The sequence below is a fragment of the Chlamydotis macqueenii genome, chromosome 2 (assembly GCF_036417535.1).
Source record: "Chlamydotis macqueenii isolate bChlMac1 chromosome 2, bChlMac1.mat, whole genome shotgun sequence".
NCBI classification, from domain to species: domain Eukaryota; kingdom Metazoa; phylum Chordata; class Aves; order Otidiformes; family Otididae; genus Chlamydotis; species Chlamydotis macqueenii.
The window spans coordinates 137,357,277-137,384,497 of NC_141557.1; the positions used below are offsets into that span (position 1 = coordinate 137,357,277).

Consider the following 27,221-nt stretch of genomic DNA (forward strand, 5'->3'; position numbering starts at 1 on the left):
ACGGAAAAGACTCCAAATTTTGAGAGGTCTTATTGTGTCTGTTTCTTTCACCCACAAAATAAAACAATAAATTTTGTAATAAAATGAAAGGCAGAAATTTTAGCAATGGTATGAAAAAAATAGTACCCAGTGATAACAGATATGCAGAGCACAGTGTAATTTGGTGTTGCAGCAACGTATTTAAGTAAATACAAGCATATGGCAATAAACTTGAGATAGGAGGTATATGGAAAAATCTGCATTATTCATATGCAACAGTTTTGTGAGTGATGAAAGATGCATACTCCAGGGTAGATAGCAGTCCAGTAGCTTTAAGAATAATTAAGAAAGACCTTCCCACTGAGCTGTGTTTTTCACAATTTCCTACTGTAAGATTTCTGGCATTGGCCATGTTTAGACTATTCAGGTTGGCAGCTGGTGTAATGTGTTGGTGTTCCAACTTCTGCTCTAAATTTTAGATTATATAGCTGGTTTCCCCTTGTAAAGGAAGGAAGGAAAGAGGAAAGTCACTGTCCTTAGTGTGTCATAGTGAATGCAACAAAGGCAATGCTCATAGCTGCTCCTCACTGACTTTTCAGGAATTGTTTCTGGAGAATTCCTATGCAATAGGAGGTGTCTGCTTTATAAGGGAGAAAAACAAAACAGTAAATTAATAGAAATTCTAGCAATTGATGTATGCAGATAATGTTTGCGCCTAAAGTATTTTATAAAGGCATAGGATAGCTAGGAGTAGCTGTTTGTATGCCATCTTTTATTTCGGACAAAATTTTAAAGAACTACTACCATTCATCTTCTGATTTTCAGTGTTAAAATTATCAGTTTCTCAAGATGACTTCAGCTTTCAAACTCCTGTAAGGTACCTTGAAGCCAGCTACTGGAGAATTGAAACACTTGATCTCATATATCAGTTTAGGTTTAAATATCTTTCATCACGACACACATAAACTAGAAACTATGTTCTATGGTGACAGACTCTAGGAATGGCGTACAAGAAAGGGATGCTACCTGAGTATTTATTTATCTTTACTTCCATGTACAGTGTGGAGGAAACGACTCTTTAGAAGGTCTTTCCTTGCCTAACACTGAGCTAAGGTAAAATGATATGCCTCTGTGCCTAAGGTGTTATCCTTACTCTCTCACTATATTGTCCAATGAAGAATATAGTAATTATCAAAGAATCCATATGAAATTATGTAATAATTTTTTGCAGAAAGTGAATTTTCTGACCTTGCTTTTCAAATATTTTTGCAACCTGTTTAAAACATGCTCAAGTTTTATTTGGCCATTCAGAGGGAACTCATTGATCAATAGCATTTGATACAACTAATGGATTTGGTACTGGGGCGGGGGGCGGAGAGGAGACTGAGAAGTGTAGAGAGATGGGAAGGAAAAGCATGAGATTATCATATTGTACTGCTTGGCATATGGGATGAAAGAGTCATTGCTGAAACCAAGCAGTCGTTCTCCAAGTGTTCCTATTTTCTGCTAAAAATGCCAAGTTAATCTTAATTCATGAATCCCAAACTTCACTGCTGAACTCTTCTGTCCTATTCACCTATTGAAACAATACTTGTATGGTCTTGTGTATGTGCTCTAATTTTAGACTCCTTTAGCTAATTCCACAGAAGATGGAGAAAGAAGTGTCAAATATAATTATGTTTCTACAAATTGTATAAAAATGGGCAATGGAAGCAGACTCTACAAGTTCTAAAAAGTTATAATAGAAAATCATATCTTGTTAGGCAGTAGATAATCTGGGGCTGGGGGGCGGGAAAGCCCTTTCAAATGGACCAGTTTCTGGAAATGTTCATCTGGAGCTTGCACTGTCTCAGGCTGCAAAGTCAGTCAACTGTGAGTCAAAAACAGTAAAAGAAATTGGACTTCATTAGTTCCTGTACAGAAAACTATCATTTAATAATACAGAGCTCAACACCTCATTTTTCAGACATAGAATCTCTATTGTTACTCTGATACCTAAGGCTGAAAAACAGACTTTGAATCTAAAAAGAACTTTGTCATCTGGTCTTGAAGTTTGCTGTATACTTTCATAGACAGTTAAGAAATTTGAGCTTTCATGTTTTGGTGATCACTACCCTAATTTGTCTGCGTTTCTCAAAAATCTGGTTTTTATAGACTAGAGCAAGATGTCTCTAAATTAACAAATAAATCCTTAATTTTCTTCTTGAACTACCTCAAGAAGGAAATTCATTCCTCTCTTCCCTTTTGCTTTAAAATTTATTAATACCCCATCAACAGTTACCATATGAAGATTTTTCTTTCTGTTTCATTCTGTGTTCCTTACCCATACACATAAATCTAATTACTAGGTTCATGCAGATGTCTCATAAGTGCCTAATCCATTTTTTTTCTCTCTGAATTGAAATTGTGCTAATTCTCAGCAAGCCACACTTGCATTCCTTACCAGTCAATGGAGATCTAGTTGAAAGGATTTAGTAAAATTTATAGTTTTCCATCTCTTGGCAGGAGATTCTTTTTCTTTCATTCACTTGTTAAACTGTCTTTATCTTGACCCACAAGTTTTCTCAGTTTTGCTTTTCTGATTCTTTCCCCCATCCTTTGAGGGGGAGTGGCTGAGTGGGTACTTAGCTGCTGGCCAGGACTAACCCACCACAGGCATGATTCATCTGACTAAATCTAATCATCTACTTTGTCAAGGTTGGGTGATTATATTGGTAAGATTTCCACTGAGTGTAACAGGGAACTGGCTTAGGTGTAGACACTGATGATGTAGACATCAAAATTTAGGTGAGATGTGTCTCAGTCATTATGGCTGTGGCATTGAGAGTAATAAACAGTACATGTTCAATGTAGTTAAAGGCAGATCTTACTGTTTTCTTTCTAGTCACTCATCTGTTGACCTGTCACAGTAACACTAGCTTTCTTTTGTTGCTTTTTCATGTGATCTGGACACCATGTACTTGTATGAGAATCCTACTTTGATCAGGGTGTGCCTGAATTTTTCTGAGTTTCCTTGCATGATAATATTAAGACGCATTATGATGCAGTCTTTCCATGGAGATAAATCTCATAAATCTGTCATCCTGTTTTTTCTTTAGCCTCCTGAACATGTGCTGTAGCCACTTCATATCTGTTCAGAATGCAGCTGCTTAGCTCACTTTCACAGTCTGTGGTAACTTTTTATTGCACCAAGCAAATTATTCATCTTTACTTCCAAGGCCTTTCATAGGTGATCTTTGCTAATATAATTTATTCATTACCAAGCTGTTGATCCATCTCTGATTAATCCATTTTATTAGACTTCTTCATCTAATCTTGTCTTTTCTAACAAATAAGTTTGTGCCTTCTCTCAGGATTTAAATTATGCAATGTGTATAACATCTCAGTATTGGGTTTTGGATTGTTATTTAGAATGAGTTTCTCTGTGGTTTGGGTTTTTTTTTTGGCTTTTTTTTTTTCTATTTGATTGATTGGTTTGGTTTTGTGGTGGTTTCCTCCACGGCCCCACCCCCAGAAGAACTATACATACTGTCCACGCAGACTAGCATCTATAAACCATGTAGGTAAAACTGCAACTCATTAGCAAGCTTCTTTGACTGCCATGGACTGTAAAAAAAAAAGTAAATATGAGCTTATCTGAAAAAGTCTATGCAAATATACCCTCTGTTATGCAGTTGAGTTCATCGCCAGAGAAATTATCCCCAAAGTTATTCTGCTTGAACATGTGTATTAGTGTATGTAACTTATTTAAGTACGTCTATTCTCTGTATAGTTAGAGGACACAAATGTATCTGAAGTACTTTGCTTAGGACATTATATAATGTGAAAATTAGGTGCTCTGATTAACACCTGAAATTGCCTTACTGTTTCTGGAAGAAAATTCCTAACATAGGTACCTAATTTCAAATAATGTCAATCCATTCATCTAAGCTCCTTCCAAGATCTTACTTGATGTTTTGATAAGTATAATCCTCTTCTGCAAGCTGTAATAACCAGAGAGACTCCTGTTTAGACAAATACATGACTTAATTTTTGCTTTGTCATTCACCAGGCAATGATAATACTTGCACCCTGCACTTTTCATTATGGCAACTTGGAGCTCTTTACACTGTCAAATAAGAGAAACGTATATGGGGAGGGAAATTAGAAACACAAAAGTGCTTGTTCTTGAAACACAAAAATTACTCATTCAATACTGTACTGGCAGTTTATGATGCAAAGAATACAGATTTCAATTCTTTACTGCTAATATGAATGTCCCACATCACAACTGAGTTGGACTCTTCCAAAAAAACCTAAACCCACAGAGGTTTTTTCAGCCTTAGGAAAAAAAGAGGGCAAAACAAAGTCATAGTACTTTCTGGATTAAGTATTTGATCAAAACTGAAGATATTCCTGCAGCCTCAATACAAAATTAGTACTTTGTCTCAGTTTCCCTGAAGGCTGATGACTTTGTCCAAGTGGGAAATGGTCAAGAGCACGGATATGTAACTGAGATAAATAACAGAAAATTAAACACCCTCAGATTAAGGGCTGAGATGGGTAATCATAATCTCAGAATTCGGAAAGAATAGGTAAGTGACATTGCAGAACCAGTAACAAATACCTTTGATGATTCTGTCAAATTTGGAATTATATCCTATGGTTGCATCATAGTGGGTATAGTGTATCTGAGTGACAAGCCTGTAGTGCAGATGAGGGACTAGATGAGATGTAAGCAATAAAGGTGTATTTCCCTTTAATAATAATAAAACAGTATTTGCATGTATAGCAATAAAGGATGCCAGAGTGATTGATTCTGCTACCCAATTCTGAAGCAAGGATCTAGAACAGATAGTGGGTTTTGCTTCAGATTTATATATGCATTCTAAAGACAGCTCTGCTGATGCTCTCAGTTAGGGGTGGTTTTAATAATCTGTTGGAAAAGAATTAGCTTATTTGAAAAAAAAATTAAAAATGTTAGGTGGGTTAGGAGCTGCAAAGAAGCTGATGACAACAGGTAATCCTAACTGTTGATCCAGTATCTGAAAGATAGTGTGTAATTTTTGTTGCCTGTTAATGGAAGATGATTTCAAACTTCAGTAGAAGAAGAAAAGGCTAGGAGAAGGATCTGAAAAATAAAGATTATATTTGGGAGAAGACTTAAATAGCCTGGACAGATAAATTAAAACCCAAGAAGGTAGATGATTGTTCCTTATCAGGAAAGGCGTTTAAAGTAAAAGACAGTTGCAGCACATGAACAAATAGGTATAAAGGAGCATGAGTAGATTTGGACTTAAAATTGGAAGTAGTTCTAAAATATTCCATTAAAATCTTGGGATAGGAAGCTGTATCTCCTTATCACACAATTCCATTCACGGATGTACTAAATTACGTATTTGCCTCTTGTAAGAGGAAACAGAACACAGGGCACAAGGAAGTTCCTTCACGAGTTTATTTCCTTTCAATATCTACTGCTGCTCAGAAATACTGGGTAGTTTTAAACTGAAGTGTGTGTATTAATAAATTAAGACAAATGTGGGGGTTTTTTTTCAAATTAAAATACTATCACTATATTTATGGATTCAGTCTTTATCTTGCTAAGTTCCTGGTATTTGCTCGGATTCATAAATACTATGCTATTTGTTTTGAAATAAACGTCTGTCAATGTGCTGTACTACATATACTGAGAAGTTGCCCATGTGGAAGCATGTAGGTATAAGATCTAGACTTTCAAATCTATCAGATTTGGGACTATGGCAGTGTTTGTAGTTTTTAAAAATATATTTTTTTTGTGGTCAGCTAGCACATGGATATACTTCATAGAGAATTTATATGTAGTGTTATACATTTCTTGCCTTTCCTATGACCTGTCACAAACAAGAAATGCTTTGGCTCAAACGAGTTTTGGTGAGCTGTTTTTGTGGGGTGGAGGGCCCTTGAGATGTGTTTCCTCTATAAGTGAAATACGTATATGGCATCTGATAAAATCAGTGTTGTTAGCCCTGCCAACTTCTGTTTCTTTTCATTTTTGCCATTCTACAAGCCCAATAATAACTCACTGAGGATTGGTGTGTTTTGTGTGTTTTAATTAATGTTAATTTAATCTCGAGATGGATTTATAGCTGAATGACTAATTCCTTAACATTGGCTGGAGACCTTGCCTTTAAAAAAATGAACTATATTGCCTCCATGCATTCCAGAACTGGTGCCCAGTGTTTTGGAAGGCATGATGCCAAAACCTTAAACATTTTAATTTTTTTTTTAGCTTTTCACAGAGGAACCCCAGCTATGTCTTCTCAGGGTTCATGGTTGCTGGGTTTTTTTTTTAAGCTTTGACCATAAATGTAGACTTAAATACACTCTGAGCAGACTAACTGGAGCTAATAATTTACTAAGGGGTAGATCTGTCTTGTAAATATACATCTGGCATACAGATAGCATGTGTAGATGAAATTGAACCAGTACATTTGGAAACAGAGCCAGAAAAATCTCCTAAAAAATGCACTGGAGAATCCATGTAGTTCATAAATGACTTGTGAGCGTCCAGCTGAACTCTGTTACAGTTCTGCCATGCAGAAAATAATGATGTAAGCTGATCACGAAATGTAACATGTTAGTGAGTAAATATAGGGCAATGTTTCATATTTATACAACTTTCCAACATATGAGAAAGGCACTGATGCCACTGTGCATGCAGTATTTCATTTTAATGTCTATTAAAATTCTTCCAAGTTACACATGTGCTAACAACAGACCTGTCTGACAGACTACTAGAAATGTGAATTCAGCTTCTGAATGACCTCTGAATCCTTCAGAACCTTATGTGCAGGTGCGCTTGTCTTAGTATGACCAGATAAGCTGTGCAGATGCCCGATCCCTGCGCCTGGGAGGTGCCTGAGCACCATGGACAGAGACTGGCAAACCCAGGAAGTGTTGATTCTCTGAAGGAAGAAAAAGAAATTACTTCACCTATAGCCTCCCAGGTCAGAGAGATCAGGAAAACTCTTAGTGTTGAGATCCTTGGCCACCATTTTGTCAAAATAGATGCCCTTTTCATGGATTTCATAAAGTTCAGGTCATCTTGATTAGAGCCTGTCGTCAGTCATGATCGGTCTTTGTTTCTCCACAGCATTGATGCTTTTCAAAAGGCTACCTCATAATTACCTGTTTGCCAGAAACTTCTTATAGGTTTCATTCTTTATTTGTTCTTATTGAGATACAGAGGAGTTTCCCTATAATCCACTTTCAAAATGCTACTTTCATTTTATTTTGGAGATGGCCAGATTTGTCAGGTATTATGGCTGACCAGTGTGTAATAGTTTATAAAATTCTCAGTATAATAGTTTTCAACATCTCTGTGGTGTTCAGATATTGTGTCAAATTCATCCTGTAGAGGTCTAAACATTTAGTATCTGATTGTCTGTCAATAGCTTTTTTTACAGGAAAAAGAAAAAATAATACCAGATATTTTTTCTCTCAGCTTTTTTTTTTTAATGTACAGAAGGGTCAAGCTGTCTTGAATAGAGGATTCATAAATGGATTGCACAGTTCACTTGTTTCTTCTACCACAAAACTTGGATAGTCTTTCTTTTGAATCTGTGAAGTGGCAGAATAGAACAGTGCTTTCTCAAACACATACCTTCACAGTAGTTTTCAGATGGTATACTGGAAGAGCTGCATTTCAGGCACTGTGAAGTACTGTGGATTCAGATATGGTATGACTAATACAGCTGGGATGCTTAATTCTCACCAGACTGAAGGAGACAGTTGCATGGGAAGGCACTGCACTGAAGCATCCTTCATAACAGAGAGATTGGTTGCTATCTCAAAATTGTGTGTGAAAGATTTATTGTATGTCTTGTAGCATCTGTTCTCCCATCTTGCTTTTAAATTCTTTATTTCCTTCAGACTTTGAATGACAGAAGAACTAAGGAATGATTTTAAGCATTTTGTACTTTGTCTTTAAATGAGTCAGAAGCTACAATCCACACGTGCAGCTCCAGCAAACGGTGCCATTAGGAAAGAGAGATCTTGCAAGCGTGAGGTGCATGTGTGCACCATCAAGAGAACCAATACTGAGCTTTCCAATTTTTGGAAGTAAATGGCATTATTTCCAAAGGATCATTTTGTGTTAATAGCTCTTTAGAGTCCAGTGTGAAATAATCTTCCAGAACTGTTGGTTTGTATAGGAAAATTGTTATTAAACATAATATTAAAAATATTTTCTGTGGTGGTTTTTTTTTTTCCCTTCAGTAGAAGTTAGCTATCCTGGGGTTAGAAATTACAGCCTGCAATATGAATCATCGAGTGTCTGATGACTCTCCAATAGGGATTATTAGGATACTCATTAAATATGTGTTAGTTCTGCATTTTAGGACATCTACTGGAAATACCTTTCTTACTGCATAGTTCAGCTTTGTGAACAAAGGGAGAAGTTGTCTTTTCTGAAGCATGAGAGATTGACCACAGCTGCATACAGCATTTTGAGTAAGATAAGATGTATTAGTGTCATTTTAGGTTCTCTAAACTTGGGGTCCGACCATCTTAATATATTCACATTTAAGAATAAAAGGTTGCAATAACAAAAAGTTGTTGTAATAACTTTGAATATACACTCTACCAGAAAAGCTTTTACATCTATAGCTTTTCACAGTAAATAGTAAATGATACAAATTTTGAAACTCCTCAAATTAATTGTAGACTTACTACTTTACCTGCTTCTTCATTTAAATTTCTGATTTGCTTATCATGTTTCCAAAAGACATGGTGTAGCTTTCCTCAGAATATATATGTGTATCATAAGCTTATTCCGAGATGAGAAAATTGGTAAATAGTTGACCTTACTCTGACAATTCATAGCTCTTTCTATGGAAAATGTTTTTTTTTAATTGCTCTAGTTTTTGTAGTAACCTCATTAGCAGAAACTATCAACATAACAAACTGAGAACTTTCTCCTGTGGTAGGACATGGCCTTGTTTCTATTTGTAACAGACTTGTTTTCAGTAGTTGTCTGCATTTGATTTTTACCAACAATGGTGCAACATCTCTTACTTTTCAGTGCAGCTTACCAGAAGATTGTTATGCCCCTGGTGCTAGTCAGAGAGCACGGTTTTCAATGAAACTGTATCACACAATGTTGTCTTATGATAAGGAGGTAGTTATAACAAAGAACCACAATATTAATGTACTGTATCTGAACTTACTGTTCATTCTTTGTTTGCATTTCTTTCCATGGAATTTATTTTCTTATTTGAAAACCTTAATGTCACTGCCATGGAGACTTCTCCATATTACCAGTGAAGATTATGTGGGATCCTTATTTAATGATCTATTTCTTTTGAGTATTAATACTGTTTGGAACAAAAAAAAAAAAGTTTCCTGTCTTTTGACTAGTTCTTGAGCATATGGAATGCATTGTAGCAAAGTTTAATATGAAAACTAATGAAGTGAGATGAAATATACTACTGATTGTATCTTTAAAAGTATTTGAACCTTGAACATTATATACCTAATCAGAAAGCCTGAAGTCTTTACTAATTCCGTTTTATAATGCCCCTCTGCTCTTGCACATGATTGACATGCCTCAGTCATGGGAACAAAAAGCTAACAAACAGAGCCAAGACCAGAGTCCAAGACTGGTAATTTAGCTCTATCCTGACTACCAAGACCTGACCATGAAAAGAACAAGACACTACTTCTAGAAATGTAATACAAGAAGACTGTGAAAGGGGAAAAACAAGGGCCAGATTTATGTTTAGATTATCTGCCTGTAAATAAGAGATATTTCTCAGCAGCAAGTCTGTGAGCAAAGAAAAATTCCTGTTGGACGCTGGGGGTTTGCTGTGCAAGATAACCCCTTTCCCGCAGTTTGACAGGAGTTGTGTCAGACTTCTGTTGACCAGTTCTTCTGGCCATAAAGTTTCATTCAGTTGTGTCCCTGTTCCCTTCAGCCTTCAGAGAGCTGAACTGAAGTGTTGACACAGTTTCTGTGTGCGTGATCTAGGGCTGAGTTGAGCTGCTTGGGCTCTACCCAGTTTATGCTGGATCAAACACAGTCTGGCCATAATTGTCAAATGTTTCACATTCAGAAGGTCTTAGGAAACATAAAAACAAAGTAAACACATGTAGAGGGGTGAGAACAGGCTTTTAAAGCCAGATGGTGACAGAATATTTTGCGGTAGCTGAACCCTTCTTTTGCTTGCAAATGTGAAAGAGGAAAGAACTATGTATACTGTTCTTGATCTTGTATTAATTGGAAATACTGAATAATAAAAGAGCTGGTGGTCCCTCTTCTGGAAATATTTCAGCTTAGCCTGTGGTATGTTACTGTACCCTTCAGTTTTGCTTTGTACAACTTCTAAGTTAACCTCTTAGTGAACTGGGTGATAAAGTGACTTAGAGTGAAAACCTGTTAAAAGTGAGCCGTGTAGATTTTATGAGGAAAGCTTCAACATTTAAAATTAACACAATGCAAACACAAATTTTAAAATAATATGAACATAATCTGTTTTCTGCAAAATTTACTTGATATTTTAAGACATTTATTTAAAAAATGTTAACCTTCCTAGCAAAGAGGGAGTAATAACTGATGGAGTTCAAACATTTTAAAAAAACCAAAACGCAAGGAGGAGAGCATACAAAGTAAGTAACCAAAGTGAGTTCCCTGTGCATTGTGTAGCTGTTCTGTAGCATGTGAATAGGAATTTTTTTAAAAAACGAATGTTTTCAGATGAAAATGTTCTATATTTGTAATTCTCTGGTTTAGTGTTGGAGAATTCCTTTCATTTAATGATTGTCTTAAAAATATAGAATTTTGCAGATCATCTTAGCCAGGATTTATAGATTTTTTCTCAAGAATGCTTTCAAAGGCAGTGGCTCAGTATTCAGTATCTTTTATATTCCACTTACTCTTGTCCACTCAGAAAGGCCATTTCACCTCTGTTATGTAGGTATAATTAAAGTGTGACTGAAGTTATATTGGTTTTGCTGGTTCCTTTAATTTTTGGAGAGAAATGTAAGCCAGCCTTGCATAATGCTTTGTTGTAAAATTGAAATGCATGTGTGAGTGATATTCTATAAGGTAGTTAATTATGAAGTGTTTGTTTGGCTTTTGTTTTTGTTAATAAGATAGTTACAATGGAAGAAATTTTCGGTGTTGAATAAGCCTTAAAAATTTCATTTTCCTTATCTCTTTCTCCCACCCTCCTGCTCACCTTTTTTCTGGATAGGGTCATGCAGTTCTCTCCTGTGCTGTTTTTATTCTCCTCAGGCACACCTTTTTGTGTTGTTCTTAGGTTAGAATCTTCTTTTATATCTATTGATCATGTGAACATCGATGTAGAACTATAATTTCCTTTCAAATATCTTTCTGGTTCTCGATAATGGTGTGCTAAAGAAGAGGAAAAAAGCAGAACTGATGATCAGTAGACAGGCTGATTGAAAGGTGAAAGAGCAATTAAGTTCATTTCTGTTTAAAAGAAGGCATAACAGTTTTAAAACAGAAATGTTTTAAAATATCTCCTCTCCTTTTTTTTTCTCCTCTTCCTCTCCTCTGCATGTCATAACTGATAGTGCTGCTTTGTTGAGCACACTGTGGACGGAGATGATCAATGTAAGATTGATCTCAGCAAAATCTTCACTGTTATGTTCCTGTAAGAACAGGTAAACTGCTAGGCCTTGTCTGCTTCACAGAGAGCCTGGCACTTCTGGCCTTTTGGCATTTTATTGCCTCCCCTCACCATGTGCTCTTTGTCACAGACTCAAATCCAAATTCAAAATGTTCTGAATTGCTGCTGAAAACATATAAGTAAAGTTACTCTTTGGCACTCTCCATGCTATTAAAACCTCACACACCTGTGCTTCATGTAAAAAATGCTTTCTGGAGCAGTCAGAAAAGTTTGGTGAGAACAGTGAATCCTACACACTTAATATTCTTTGGAGATTTCAAATGTACACAGAAGGCGTTTTGGTTTCACTGATATGAATCACCTTTGTCACAGACTATGTGTGGTCATTCTCTCAGTACACACATGTACACACCAGCTTAGGCTGGTCACTCAGGTTGAAGGTGGACTTCAGAAAGGCACCCCATATGTTTCACAAGCCAATCCTGTCTTTCCCTACTGCACAACACGAGATTCACCTAGATTTGCAGAGGAACTGTCCTGAGCAATCTCTCCTACTCTTAGTTTCTAGGAGAAAATACCATGAAATGGCAGTAGAGGCTGCTGTTCTAAGGCGTACTCTGAGGAGTCTCTCTTTCTGCTACCATGGAAGATGTCAATGTAGACTTGCTTGCTATCTTAGGTATCAAAAGTTGAACAGCAACAAAAGCTGCTACTTTGCAGGAATGTCTCTGTTAAAAAATGATTTCTTGGCATATTCTGAGACTTTCTAAGAAAAAGTTGGATCCTGTCTTCTATAGCTAGGCAATGAAAGCAACTAGTAAGTTTACAAAGTTAAATCCTAACCAATTCAGTTCATGCTCCACTTCAACATAAAGGTCAAATATTTTCAGTTTCTGGACCAACAGCTTTACATAAAAACAACAACAACAAAAATTAATATCTAAAGGATTAAAAACCTCAGGCACTTAAACACAATGAACTCTGGAATATTTTCTTGTTTAAGAAACTAGAAGAAAGCAGACTGAAGGTGCTCCATCCAAACCAAAATTATAGGTTTTGAACTGTTTGTAAGAAATAACCTTCTGACTGCCTGGAGCTCTGGCAGTCTCAAACCCATGTTTGTGACGATGAGGGTGAAATGGTGCTGCCTCCTCCTGTAAGAATTTTCTCTTGAAAAAAGACTTTGGAACCACTGATGAGACAACCTGGAGACATGGTAACTGATGCCATAGATCATATCTGTGACTCATTTGTTTCTGCTGGTGACAAAGACTAAAAAAATTGTGAGGATTTTGATGACAGGCAATAAATGAAAAACATTTCACAGTTCTTCTTGATCTTCATTGTACAGTGGTTGGCTTATGCTCTAGGTTTTTGTAAATTAAGGGGGTTTTTTTAATAGAATTGTAGACGTTTCCTCATTAAAAAAAAATTGAATGTGGAACAGTTTTGTTTTATCTTCATGCAGTGAAGTAATTATTTTTAACATTCTACAGGGCTGGCCTTTGCTGTTCTATCTTCAGTCCACCCAGTTTTTGGTTTATATGGCTCTTTCTTCCCTGTCATTATTTATGCCATATTTGGAATGGGACGTCATGTTGCAACAGGTAGGTGTCTACTTGCTAAAAACATTTTAAGAAATAAGGAATCAGAAATGGAATCTTTTATTTTTTTTTGTTATAATATCAGTGAAAGGAAAATTATCTAAGACTAAACAGAAATAAGATGTTTTTGTACTTCTCTTTCAACTATTTTTTTCCAGTTTAAGTACTTTAAAGAACCTCATTAAGAATATATTAGAGGTAATCCTGCCATTATAATTTAATATTCCATTGACACTTACTTTGTAAATGTAGTTTACTAAGGGCTTTTGTATTTTAACTTTACTTTAGAAATCTGCTTCCGGCTAAGATATTAACAAAGGGCTCAGCTGATGATGCATGCAAACAGGAATAAAAAAGACTCAGCTGCTTCTTAAACTATAGAAAATACACTGTATCACAGCATCATAGACTCATAAAATGGTTTGGGTTGGAAATGACCTTAAAGATCATCTTGTTCCAACCCCTTGCCACAGCCAGGGACATCTTGCGCCAGAACAGGTTGCTCAAAGCCCCGTCCAATCTGGCCTTGAACACTTCCAGGGATGGGGCATCCACAACTTCTCTGGGAAACCTGTTCCAGTGCCTCACCACCCTCACAGTGAAGAATTTCTTCCTTATGTTTAATTTAATTTAACTTTTTCCAGTTTAAAGCCATTACCCCTTGTCCTATCACTACATGTCCTTGTCAAAGTCTGTCTCCAGCTTTCTTGTAGGTCCTCTTTAGGTACTGAAAGGCTGCTATAAGGTCACCCCAGAGACATCTCTTTTTCAGACTGAACAGACCCAACTCTCTTATCCTGTGCTCATAGGAGAGGTGCTTCAGCCCTCTGATCATCTTCATGGCCCTCCTCTGAACTTGCTCCAACAGGTCTATGTCCTTCTTATGTTGGGGGCTCCAGAGCTGGACACAGTACTCCAGGTGGGGTCTCAAGAGAGCAGAGTAGAGGGGGAGAATCACCTCCCTTGACCTGCTGGCCATGCTTCTTATGATGCAGCCCAGGATGCGGTTGGCTTTCTGGGTTGTGAGTGCACCTTGCCAGCTCACGTTGAGCTTTTCATCAACCAACACCCCAAACCCTGCTCCTTAAGGCTTCTCTCAATCCATTCTCCACCCAGCCTGTATTTGTGCTTGAGATGGACCTGATCCATCATGTGCTGGACCTTGCAGTTGACCTTGTTGAACTTCATGAGGTTTGCATGGGTGTACCTCTCTAGCCTGTCCAGGTCCCTCTGGATCGCATCCCTTCCCTCTAGTGTGTTACTTCTCACCTATCTGAAATACAAACCTTGCATTTCTCGGAAAAAAAAAAAAAGCTTTCTATGCCTATTACCTGCTATTATAGTAAAGCCAGAGACTTTCCCAATGAGTTCAGTACAACTCCTGTCCACTTAGGTAGGCAGCAAAAGGTGCTCCCTGGCTACTGTGGTATGTGTTATTTGTTTATCCTCAACAGAGCCAGCAACAGCTACAGGAGTTGAAGGACTTTGATCTCCTAATAGGTTGACAAATGCTCTGTTTCTGACTCCAAAGAAACCAAATTATAGATGGAAATTGGAAATAATACTAATGAGATGGAATCACGAATTCTTTGGTGTGTAGAAGTGGGCACTTGGTGGCCTCTGACTTTTGCATAAAGGATGAGACAGGCCCAGTAATAAAGCACGGTAGGACTGGATAAAGGGAAGCAGTCTCTGTGATCGCCAGAAGGTTTAAGCAGGGAGGAGATATATTTTCCTTGTGAAGGAGAAAAACTCCTGAAAGAAAGAAGGATGGTACTGGGTAATTGCACATAAAATGAACTCTGCAGCATCCGATTGCTTGGGTGTATGCACTCGACTATATAAAATGTTTTAATAAAACTTAGCCACATATTTTGAGCACCTTTGTTGTTCAGAAATATTCAGTCCATTTATTAGAAATTGCTGAAAAGCTACAAATTGTCTTAGAGCAAAAGGAAAGTTGAAAGTGTGTTTTCCCTAGAGACATAGAAAATATTTAAGCCTTTTGATGTCTGAGAAGGATCTGTGGATGCTGTTTAGTGACCTGATGCTGTAATGAGTGATGGAATGTACTGAGCTCATGAGAAAAAGAAAGGCATTTGAAAAAAAGTGAAAATTTTCAATTTGGAAAATAGTTTTGACTCTTGAGTAGAGATAGATTAGTACACTTATTAAAACATGAACCTATATTTAAAAGCTGTTTTAAACCGGAGTAATTTAGCACTGTATTGTCAGCAGTTTGTTGGTGTAGGATTATTATTATTAGGAAGACAAGAATCCATCATATAATCATAACTAGGAAAGTAGATAAATAAGTATCTGGCTGATGTAAATTCTAGTAATGAAAACAGGTTATAAAATGGGTAAGTACAAGCTGTTAAGTCTGATGTTTTACACTCGAGAGGGAATACCATTCAGAGAATGATTTGGTGAGTCCCACAGCTCCATGGATGTGGATTCCTGCACCAGCCTTGGTGTGTAGCTTTCACAGATGTCTATTCTAGAATTTAATCTTAAGAAAAAAAGGAAACAAAACAGTTCTCTTGAAGTAATTTTTTTTTTTTAATAAATACGCTGTTGATCCTTTCATTAGAAATGTCTCATGTACTGATCTCACCAGCCTTGGTTAAAGTCTTATGGTGTGCTGGCTGAACTGGAGCTATGCCACCTGCCTTGGGTCCCTAAATGCTCCATAATTCCTCCTGTACATTGGTGACAATCTCTTCAACTACTAGCATTTTGTGTAAGATCAGTAGGGCTCTCCGTATGTATACAGGCTATAGAAGTGCCCTTTGTTAGTGAAGTCAGTCATGTTAATATGAAATGGGAATTTCGTCAATAGCCCACTTCTGTCAATTTTTACTCATTTGAAATGTCTCTTCTGTGAGGCAGGGGATCTCCTTAAAATGATTACTCACCTGAGCAACTAACCCCTACACCTTTTTCTTGATTTTTTGGGGGTATAATTGACCTTGTAGCATCCTCTGAGACTAGCTTCATATGTCATAATACCACATATAGATCTTTGTATGTAAACTGTTTTCAAATCCAATTTTATGCAGATTGTTGGTTTTTTTTTAAAAAAAAAAAAGTAAAAATGAGAGAACAGGTTTAAGGGAAAAAAAGAAGCAAAATATCTACAACTATACTGAGTGTTGCTTGAAATGAATGTGGTTTAGGCCCAGGTAAAATGTGTATTATGAATAAAAAAATAAAATGTGGTCAAAACCCCCCTTCACGACTCAATGGGAAAATTAAGGTGACTGTAATGGGGAAGAGTTTGGCACTTGAAAAATAAAAAGCTTGGCTAAATGAAGTGAGCAGGAAGCCATGAAATGTGGCAGGTCAAACATACGCAGGAAGTTTAGAAGGCTAAAAGAACGAATTTGAAGGAGGCCATAGAGAGGATGATCAAACTGGTAGTCAAAGTTTCTTTAAATACATCAAAATCAGGACACTGGGAAGGTAACTGATGGGACACCTTTCTGACAAAGGTGTAACAGGGACATTCTGTGACAAGGCCCTAGGACTGTCAAGTTACTAGTGTGATTTCACTGTCAGAATGGCTCTGGAAGGAATCCTGGGAACTGCAGACCTGTGTATAATAAAAATAACAATACTGAAAGATATGTGTGGTATATATATATATATGAGTCTGTGGGAGAGAAGTTAATATGACTCCTGTAAAGGAAAATCCTACTTCACTGCCCTCCTAGAGTACTGTATGACTGTCAGTAAGCACATGGAAAAAGGAAATATTTTGAATAGAAGATATCAGAATGGCCAAACAGCTACTGATAAGGTTCCACACCAAAGGTTACTAAAGAGACTAAGTTGCCCTTGTGATAGAAGAAAAGTCCTTTTATTAATTATTAGCAAGTTAAAGGATAAGAAGCAAAAGGTAGGACTTAGTGGTCATTTTTCAGGGTGGAGGTGCCTCTGGTAGGTTCCCAAGTAATTCATGCTGGGAGGTTTACTCTGTGAAGGCCAAGGTGAAAGTAGAACTGTGCTGACCAGATCCTGCAACCGTAGAAATAAGGAGAGCTCAGTGAAACTGGTGAGAGATCACGTTAAAAGTCTGCTAAAATATAGATAAAGAAAATACTGCATCACATGGTTAACTGCTAGAACCTGCTCCCAGAGACCATTGTTGAGGCAGAAAATACAAGCAGGTTCAAATAGAGCTTTGACAAATGAATGCTAGTCCATAAACAAAATCTAACAGTTAAAAGCATTTTTGATAACATAATATCATTGTGAATTGTTGCGTTCAAATCTCTTTTGTTAATATGTCTAAATGAATGTGCTCACAAAAGAAATTACATTTAGTTCATCTGTACAAATGGTATTTTACATGAAGAAGATTACATAAAAAGATTACCTTAAAAATTGTTCTTAGCATGACTGGAATGCAAAAAATGGCATTGTCACTCATAACAGCCAAATCTTTTACAAAAGAGGCTGTGAGTGATGAGTATAGACAGATATAAAATTATTGGTGACTAATATGTGGCTTTTTTTATAGGAACTTTTGCTTTAACTTCCTTAATATCTGCCAATGCAGTTGAGCGTCTCGTTCCTTCTTCAGCCAGCACTAATTTCACTACAAACAATAATTCAGGAGTTTTGGGCCTATCGGAATTTGAAATGCAGAGGATTGGAGTTGCAGCAGCAGTTTCGTTTCTGGGAGGCATCATTCAGGTATATATATATATACACAGATTCTATATGCTACTGATGCATTGCATTTGTGACAGTTATGACTTTTGCAATACATTTTTTTTTTCACTTCTCTGAGAAAAACTGACCATGGATCTGATCCGGTGGTCGTGAATGATGAAATTAATGTGTTTTAAGAATTTGCTGCTCCTCTGTTGAGATGTAGTAATTGTCTGCATACATGCTCTTAGTGTGTTGCAATATGGAGTAAAACCATATTCAGTCAGCTCTACTGTAACATTCAGTTACTGTTGGTGCTCCCTTTCTTTCTCCTTCAGAAACAAAACATGAATCAACTCCTGGTAAGCATTGACATATTCCTGAGGTTTTCTATTGCTTTTGGCTTGAAAATAAAATACTATATAATATTCCATAATTAAAAACAGGAGGAAAAACATCTTAAAACTCTCTTTACAGTTCACACACCCATTGTTAAAGTGAAATAAATTAGTAAAACAGATGTTTTCAAATGATTCTCCAAAGCTTATTCAAATGATCAGAGGTCTTTTAAATTTTTTCTCTTTTCCTATTCTGACCAAAAATGCTGAGATCCCTTATCCATTGCCAGTTGCTTAGGTCTTCAAAGAAGCCTTCCCTCTTTCCTTGTAAACATTAAAATGAAAGAAATGTTCCAGCACTCGACTTTGCAACACCTCCTGGGTACCTGGCCACCTGAAAGAAAGTTGGACCCCTGTGCTTGGTGATTTGGATCACTCTACCATGCAGAAGATGAGCTAAGGAGCCAAGAATGGGATCTCCAGTGGCCCACACACTTGGCAGGAACTGGGGCATATGCTTATGTTAATCAGTAGGAAGTATCAGGAAGTATCAAGAAGCATGGTCTTTTGTGTTGCATTTTTTTTTCATTTTTTTTTAATTGGTTACAGAATTATGATGGGATAGCAGCATGAGAGTAGCCCTGCAGACAGCATACGGAGTAGAGCTGATGGTGATGGCGCCTGGATGCTGCATGCGCTGTCCTGTTGCACCAGGGTGTGCAACACAACACTGCATCGCTTGTAACAGCCGAGTCCTCGGAGCGTGCCAGAGCTCTTCATGTTGGAGTGCTGTGCTTACAGCCTGACAAGCTCTTACGTTGTCCCCAGAGAGCTTTGCATGATAAAGACCAAAATCCCTTAAGCAGGAAGTTGGTGCCTGTATTTGATCTAACTTCAAAATATGATGCAGAAATTTCTTGCTTAGCTGCTGCAGATTCCCAATGGTAATGGTAATTACCATGACCATGTGTAATGCTAATTTACCATTTACCCTGGATAAACCCTCTGGACATCTTGCTCTATCATTCTGAAAAGTTCTGCTTTTTCATATGCCTTCAGCTGCACCAGCTGATTTATCTCAGGGTATGTCTTGTTTAAGCCTGATTGGAATGAGAAGAACTAGAAAAACTTCTGCCTGCCTCTTCAAAGCAGGTCTGATAGGGAACTGTGCCATGGGCATTGACTCCTGTCCCAGGTCAGTAACCTCACTTGCATTAGAGTCATGCTAATACAGCTGGTGCTTGTAGTGCTGCCACCAGTCCTCTATGAGGGTTTAATGGTTAGAGACTAGATTAAAATACTTGTTTCCTAGAGGAGTACCTTGAAGACACTGATCCACGATATTCAAGTGGAAGTCTGGATGAAGGCTGTGATTAAAATTTGCCATCATCCCAGGTGCTGTTAAGTGTGAGAATCCACATTTCTCATTATAATTCCAGTCTCCTGGCTAACAGTTGCTGCAATTCCCAGATAAGGCGACAGGGCACATCTTGCTGGTAATGGAGAGCTTAGTCAGTGACATGCTTCTACTTATCAGACTAAACTAAATATTAATGAATAGCTTGGAATAGATGAGGTGCCATGGGACAAGAACAATATGATGTATTTTGAGGCAACAGTTTTCTGTTGAAGACATGCTGGAATACAAAGTAGAATTGTCAGTGTAGTTAGGATGGTACTTCTCTGGGAGGGGAGCAGTTCTGTGTTATGGTGTCTGCCCATAAAACTGTTTCTTTATACTGAAAAAAAAAATGTAGTGCTCTAACCAGCCACTGATTACACAAAAATGACTGATGCTATGACTATTCCATACCTTGGTCAGCTTCCACAGGAGGATAGAAAGTCCCTTTCCAAAATAGCTTGTTCCTTCTCGGAAAGAGTAGGTAAAGATCTGAACCTCCTTGGCCAGAAAAGCAATTTGATACTATTTTTTTTTCCAGTAGCCTAGCTAAGTAATCTAATTAGCAAATAATGTTAAAGAAAAAAAGGAAAAAGCATATAAAATAGTGAGTCACAGAGGAAAGGCAAAGGGAGGAGGTGTGGTTTTGAGCCGAACTGCTGTTGGCTGCTTTGTTTTGTGAAGACTCTAAGTGTGCATTTGTGTGCGAGGCAAGCTCTCTGAGCAGGCTCTGTGAATCCCAGTGCTGTCAAGAAATGAAATAAATTGGAACTGGTTTCTGATGACTGGGAGCTTGCAAGATTTGAAATTTTGGGCTTAGTTGCCTAAATTTTTCAAGTAATTAATTTCACATTCCTGGATGTTCATAAAAGAAGGAAGGTATTTAGTTATCTTAAGAGGCATTCTGAGGAAGAGAACATAGTATTAAAACAGAAAATAAGTAAATATTAAAAAAACGCTACAGTTACCAAAAGCATTTAGTATAACACATTCACAGAGACAATTTAATTTTTAAAAGCAGAATGGAAAGTATAATGCAGATTTTTTTTTTAATGTTTATGCAACTACTACTCTACAAAGATAAATAAGGCATGGAAAAATAATCAAGTTAATGGAATTATTCCTTGATATTAAATACCTCAGTGGTATTGATGGGGAGAGGAAATGACAGAACATAACAAATGTCTACAGAATTATTTTATAATGAGAATTGGATGATGCCTTTACAGCATCAAAAAATCCTCAAAAAAAGCTTTCGGGTAAGATTTTTTTTTCCTATTAGTACACTATATGTGCAAGAATGCTTGCATAAATATATGTGTCTATAAAAAATCCCAACATACTAAAGTGAAATTCAACATTGAATTTGCTGAATAAGTAGAGTAAAGCTGCTTGCAGTTTAAAGTGAGAAAAAAAAATCCTAGGGAAAAAAGTTATATTCTCTTAAGAACCACAGTGTTACAAACTTCATTTCTGCTGCTTTTCTGTAAATGAGAAATAACTGGTTATTGCCTTCCAGACTTCTACATTTTTACTGGTAAGATTTTCAGCTACGGTATTTTGAAATATTAGTTGTTGATGCACAGTATTGGAAATAAAAAAATATTTCTGGTTATCTAGAGAATGAATTTACATGATCTATTATCAGTTTGTTTAATAATGAAGGAGCACATTTGAATACAAAGTGTGTTTTTGTAAGGCTAATAATCTTGTCCAAAGCTTTGTTTTTCTGTGGGGAAAACTGTGCTGCACTATTCTATGTTATACATAGTTATTCATGAAGTACAAACATGAGTCTTTATTATACAGTGGTAATCAGGAAAACAGTTCATTTTTCTTTCACAGTAGAAATAACTTCTTGCACGCTTATATTCCCTGTCTCGAAAAGGACAACCAGGCTGGATGGGAGTCCTGATTCCCACAATTGCAGTACACCATGCTACGTGTTAGTCCAGAAAAACCACATAAAGTATTTTTCAGGTACTAGAGTCAGGAAAGCTCACTCTACACACCATCAGAAGCTACCAAACACTCCCAAGGCACTCACAATGAACTTAAGAGCTGTAATTCAAAAGACCAAAAGCTTCTGATACAATGTCTGTTGAAACAAGCCATAAGGAGTTTTAAATCGGTGACTCAGTCAAGTTGAACTGTCCTTGTCCTACTGTTGGTCTCCAGACAGTCCATAGATGTCTTCCCTTTTGCAACCTCCGATTTTGAGATAACCAATACAACATATTGAATGAAAGGCTCACAGTCTGTACTGTTTCCTTCCAAGAGATGCTCCCTGTGGCTGACCTTGTCTTCTTAGCCTGGGCAGAAAATGATCAGAAAGAGTGCCATCACTTTTAGTTTGGTTTAATGGTGAAAAAAAAAGCTGCACCTTCCAGAATGTGGAGTTTTGAGGGGTTTAAAATTCATGCTCCCAAGCTGAATTCAAGCAGCAAGTAACGTAATACCAGCCTTTCAATTGCTGTGAACAGAAGGTTTGAGATTAGTGATTTCCAATAAGCCGTTACGTGATAAAAAATTTTACTGGCCATAAGGTTAGACTGACTACACAGTGAGAGTGGAATTTTAACAATAATAAACTGAGCGTGTTGTCATGGGAAGAAAGTATTGAAAGTGGACAAGAACCAAAAGAACTTGAACTAATGAACATAGAGGGCTTTGCTTTTTGCAATTACTCATTTCTTTTCTCAGGGCTAAATCCTCATTCTCTTCTTCTACTTGTCAGAGTAAAATTATAGAGCAGTAAAGACGGCAAGCAAGAAAAAGTTCACTTTACATTGTCTTTTTTTTTGCATTCTAAACTTTAATTTTCACTTTTTTTCGAAATTTTTTTTTTTAGAAATCCTGCCCTCCACCATTCTGTCTAATCACTTGTTTTTGTAACTTGTTTCTATGATGTTTTCTCCTTTACTGTGCATTAACTGCTTTCCCTCACCTTCTCTTGTGTTTTTTTTCCCTTATCTGACTGCTCCTGATTTCATTCACACTAATTTAATCAAGAATGTATACCTGCTAAAAGCAAAATTCATCTCAAGAAAGTTATTTGTTAATGAGCCTTTTTACATGACGTGATGTACTGAAAAAGCCTCACAAAGGAACAGTATCCGTGCATCTTTCAAACAATTTTTGTTACTGTGATTGTTTTCTCTCTGAAATATTCCTTCATCCCCTAAGAACTAAATTTTGAAAAATGAAGAATTCTGGGGACAATCCCAAAATATGTGAAAATTTTGTTCCTTTTACAGTTTAAGAAAAGGTCAGTATTAGTACAAATAACAAAAAGAGAAACTTATTTGCCTTCACTATTGTTTTTTTTGCTTTTTATTTTTTACTGTTTTGACACTTCACAGTCAATATTCCCTGTGGTTTTTCTGCATCAAGGAGGAAGAAAAATCATCCATTATATTAGATCAGAAGATGGGAAAATTGCTAAAATAAGCATCATGAACACAGCAAAGATAAAATAGATTATCAGAAATTTCTTTAAGAATATTGAATTTTCTACGTTTTTGTTATTGCTTAGTGGATGAAAGATTTTATGACATAACAGAACGTGATGCAATTGTGTGCTGTCAGCTCAGTTTAGTTTCAAGTGGTGTTTGCAGCAGCAAACAGCAGTGGCAGCCAAGCTATGTGCCTGTTGCATAGCACAGAGGGTTAACTGGAGAGATGATCTGGGCAGGTAAAAATGCTAAAAAATGTAAAGTATATCTGCCAGGGAAACTCATGCGCAACTACATGTGAGAAGCTTGTTTCAAAATAACTTTTTGTCCCCTCTTGATCTAAGCAGTTTCATTACGTTACTCATGTTGCAAGGACAGCAGGAGTTTCCCATACCAGCCTATGCTGAAAATTGCATCCTCCTCCCTGGATGTTTTCTGTTCTGGTTGTTTCATTGTTAGATCTTCACCATGGGTGCACATTATATTTATTTAACCATAATGTAAATAAAGTGTAGGATTATACTGATGAAGCATTGCCTTTGTTTCTGGAAGTCCTGAGCTACCCTCTGCAGTAAGAGACTGGGGACCAAGCGTAGGCTGCTGCTTGTTTAAGTCAGTGGGTACAGACGTTGTCTACCTGAAACCATACTCATGGTTTGGATGTGTTTTACATAACCCATGGTTATAAACAAACAATAACAACTATGTTTAAAATGTGACATTTTAGTTATTACCCGTGAAGTATCCGCATAAAATGCTGAAAATTTAAAACAAAAAAGTTAAAAAACTCAAAGTAACTGTGAGAGTGATGCTGAACTTATTAAGTTCTGCAATCATGACACCATTTCCCTGTAATTCACCATAATAACTTTCTTTGAAATATTATCTAATATTTCTCTGTGATATTACATAGTTTACAGAATTTCCTCTGGTTTTGATTCCACAGCTAAATAAACATCTATTTAATTCTCTGGAAATTAAGCTATTACACAGTTAGAAATTCCACATCCATACAATACAAACTGATCTTATAAAACAAACAGAAGTTGACTACGGAAGGGAGAATTTAATTCTTATTGAACTTTGCTACTGTGAACAATGTTTTAAATATGTGAATAGACATAATGTTAGAACAAACAGATAAACAAAATATCTGAAGTTAGTAATTATTGAGTTTGGGCCTAACTGACTAAATTACTACTCTCTGAGGGTATAACAGTAATTATTATTACTGGGGTCCAATCTTGAATAGCAATCAATATTCTGATTATTCATAGTGCAGAGCCGCTTGCATGTTATTAGTGGGAAACAGAAAAAAAAATTCTCAGATTTCATCTCTCAGATGGAAAAGGAAATTGCTCACTAGAGGTTTCTGTGGTAAATTAAAAGCTACTCACATTGGTATTTTTATTTCTTTTGTACTATTATACTCATAGCTCACTGCATGCAGGTGAGAAAAAATGATGTTCAGGCATAAATAATTCTAACATTTGGAAATTATTCTTTTAGCTTCAGAACAAAACAAAATAAAGCAAAGGAGACTGTAATATATTCCAGAAGGATGATATTTAGTATGGGAAACACAAAATCATCCTCTTAGAAAGTATTGTAACAAACAAACACCTCTGTGCCAAGAGCATGTAACTTCACAGGCAGAAGAATAGCAAATGCAAAAGACTATAGAAATAAGAAACTGCTTTTTTTTTTATCTAATGAATCTGCAGAACTCATTGTAAGGAGAGATAATTAAAATGTAGCTTAAAATCTTAAGACAGATCAGAAAAGGATTAAGTGTTATGCAAACCACTGTAGGTATGAAACAACCTTGTTCAAAGAATTAAGAGCTGTCAGATCTCATTCTTCAGAGGAAAAAGAGCGATTGCTGTCTGGGATAAGGGGCGAAAACACTATTATATATTATATATATAAAATATATATACAAGAATATTTTGGATATTTGTCCTATATTCTTATGAAGTGTCTACAGTAGTTGTAGATTCAGGTCTAGTCCAGATTGCAGGATTAGAGAGGAATGTTATTCTTTCTGCCTGTACTCTGAAATAACTTCTGTAAAAGTTGCCACAAAACTGAAATAATCTTCAAGGTCAAATATAGCTGAGCTAAAGTCTACTGTTTTTTTTTCTAGCAGAGAAATCCAGTTTATATATGGGATTATGTTTATGAAACTGGATGTTGAATTTTTCTTCCTGTTTTAAATTTTCTGATATATACAGATATTCTACTTTAAGTTAGTTCAAGTATTTATCAAGTGCACAGGAAGTAGATTTTAAAGGTCTTTAAAATAGTTTAGTTTTACTATAAATTTATAAAGTTTGTTCACACAGAACACATAATTATACAAACATCCCTGTTTCTCTGTAAAGAAGATAAGTATTTTTATATCCTCCATCATCTGAAGCAACTTCTGTCGCTCCCTTACCTGAACACCTGCAAACCCAGAAACCTCAACGTGTGAAACTGATGTAAGTAGAGGTAGCGGACTGGTGATACTTGACATATTTGATATTATGATATTGTAGCATCAGAGCACCAAGTATCACAGTATATCAAACCAGATGCACCTGGTCAGTGGGATATCAGGAGGGTAAGGGTCTGCCAGAGGAGCAAAGCAGTTGTGTGACGGCGTGGGGAGGGAAAACTGACGGTGCAGCAGCCTGGAGTGGGGCAGGGCTCTGCAGGACGATGGAACTCTCACCATAAGACTCACATCTCCGTAGTTCTAGCGCCTAATAAATCGGGTAACTGTTGAAATGACTAACATTAAGAATCTTGATATCGACATGTCGGCAATCAGTAAGCTGAACCAAGAACAGTCCCTTTGCCTGCTCAGGCTGAATGGAACTGAATGGAGAAGGAATGAGTCCTAGCACCACCCTCACCTTTGATTTACTTCACGTTCCTGTGTTGAGTTGATGTTTTTGTAGTGTTTATTGTGCTCACATACTCGAGGGGCAGAGAACACTAAGCATTGCATGAAGACAATTTTTCTGAGTCTGTTTTTGTTGCTAAACTAATGTTAGAGTCTGGTAAACCAATGATATGAATAAGACAACGCAGGCCAACCCACAGAGCTTCAGTGGGTTCTATTTTCAGCTAGAGTCATCCTTCAAAGGAATTCTGGTTTTTATCTTTATCTCACTTCTACTGAAGTTTATTAAAGTACCCTGGCTCATTGTCCTGTCACCAGGAAGCTACATTTGATTGTAGTTGCTAATATTCCTACCTTTGCCTTTTAGGTAGCGATGTTTATGCTGCAGTTGGGCAGTGCCACTTTCTTGTTAACAGAACCAGTGATAAGTGCGATGACAACAGGAGCAGCTACACATGTTGTGACTTCGCAAGTGAAGTATCTTCTGGGAATGAAAATGCCATATATATCTGGACCATTGGGATTTTTTCATGTGAGTTCAGTAAAAGAGATGGGTTATTCCAGTGGCTAACATTTTATTCAATCACAGCTCTATTTGGCTATATATAAGTGTAAGAAATTTGTTATGCATGTGTGTGAATGAATAGAAAATGTAATACCAAAACCTTCACCTTGCTAGGTGTGTTTGTAAGAACAAGGTAGGAAAATTTGATGAAGAATGGGTCTTATTTTGAAAGGATACAGTATTCAATTTAAAGTATATGTATTACACCATCAGTAATTCCATTCATTAGCTTAAGTAATTACACACTTGCACAGGGAAGGTTAGCTCTTTCTGGATCAACATGTGGGAAGGATATATGGTTACATATTCCAAATGTCATTCTAAGCATATTTTCTTCATATTTTGCTGAATGAAATCTGAACATCATTGTGGTAAAAGGAACATGATCCATGATTTGTGGATCTCCTAGGCAAAAGTTACCCTAGATATGTTAATCATTGCTTTATGACGTGATATCGCTTTGCCATAAACACAGCAAGTGAATAGCTTTAAAGTATTTTTTTCTAAAATGCGTCCAGCCTTTCATACAGTATAATGGTTACTCCCTTTGCAAGGTAGACAATGTTGACTGAAACCTTAAGGGCAAAGTTCTATAATCTTACCGCACAAAAGACATGAGAGCATATTTTTTAAGGTCACTTATTCCAGCACATGCTGAGTACAGGTGTTGTGAGCGTCATCTCTTTGCAGAAGCATTAGTAGTATTACAATAGTATCTGTCAG

The 27,221-nt window shown here is 36.7% G+C and overlaps 1 protein-coding gene across 1 annotated transcript in view; it reads left to right on the forward strand.

Moving 5' to 3' along the window:
* SLC26A7 (solute carrier family 26 member 7) overlaps positions 1-27,221 on the forward strand; it is a 67,766-nt gene that overhangs the window by 1,896 nt on the left and 38,649 nt on the right. Inside the window, exons 2-4 of the mRNA XM_086742473.1 lie at positions 13,085-13,195; positions 17,718-17,893; positions 26,301-26,465. Of these exons, the coding sequence (XP_086598599.1) occupies positions 13,085-13,195; positions 17,718-17,893; positions 26,301-26,465 (452 nt within the window). The remainder of the gene's footprint in view (positions 1-13,084; positions 13,196-17,717; positions 17,894-26,300; positions 26,466-27,221) is intronic.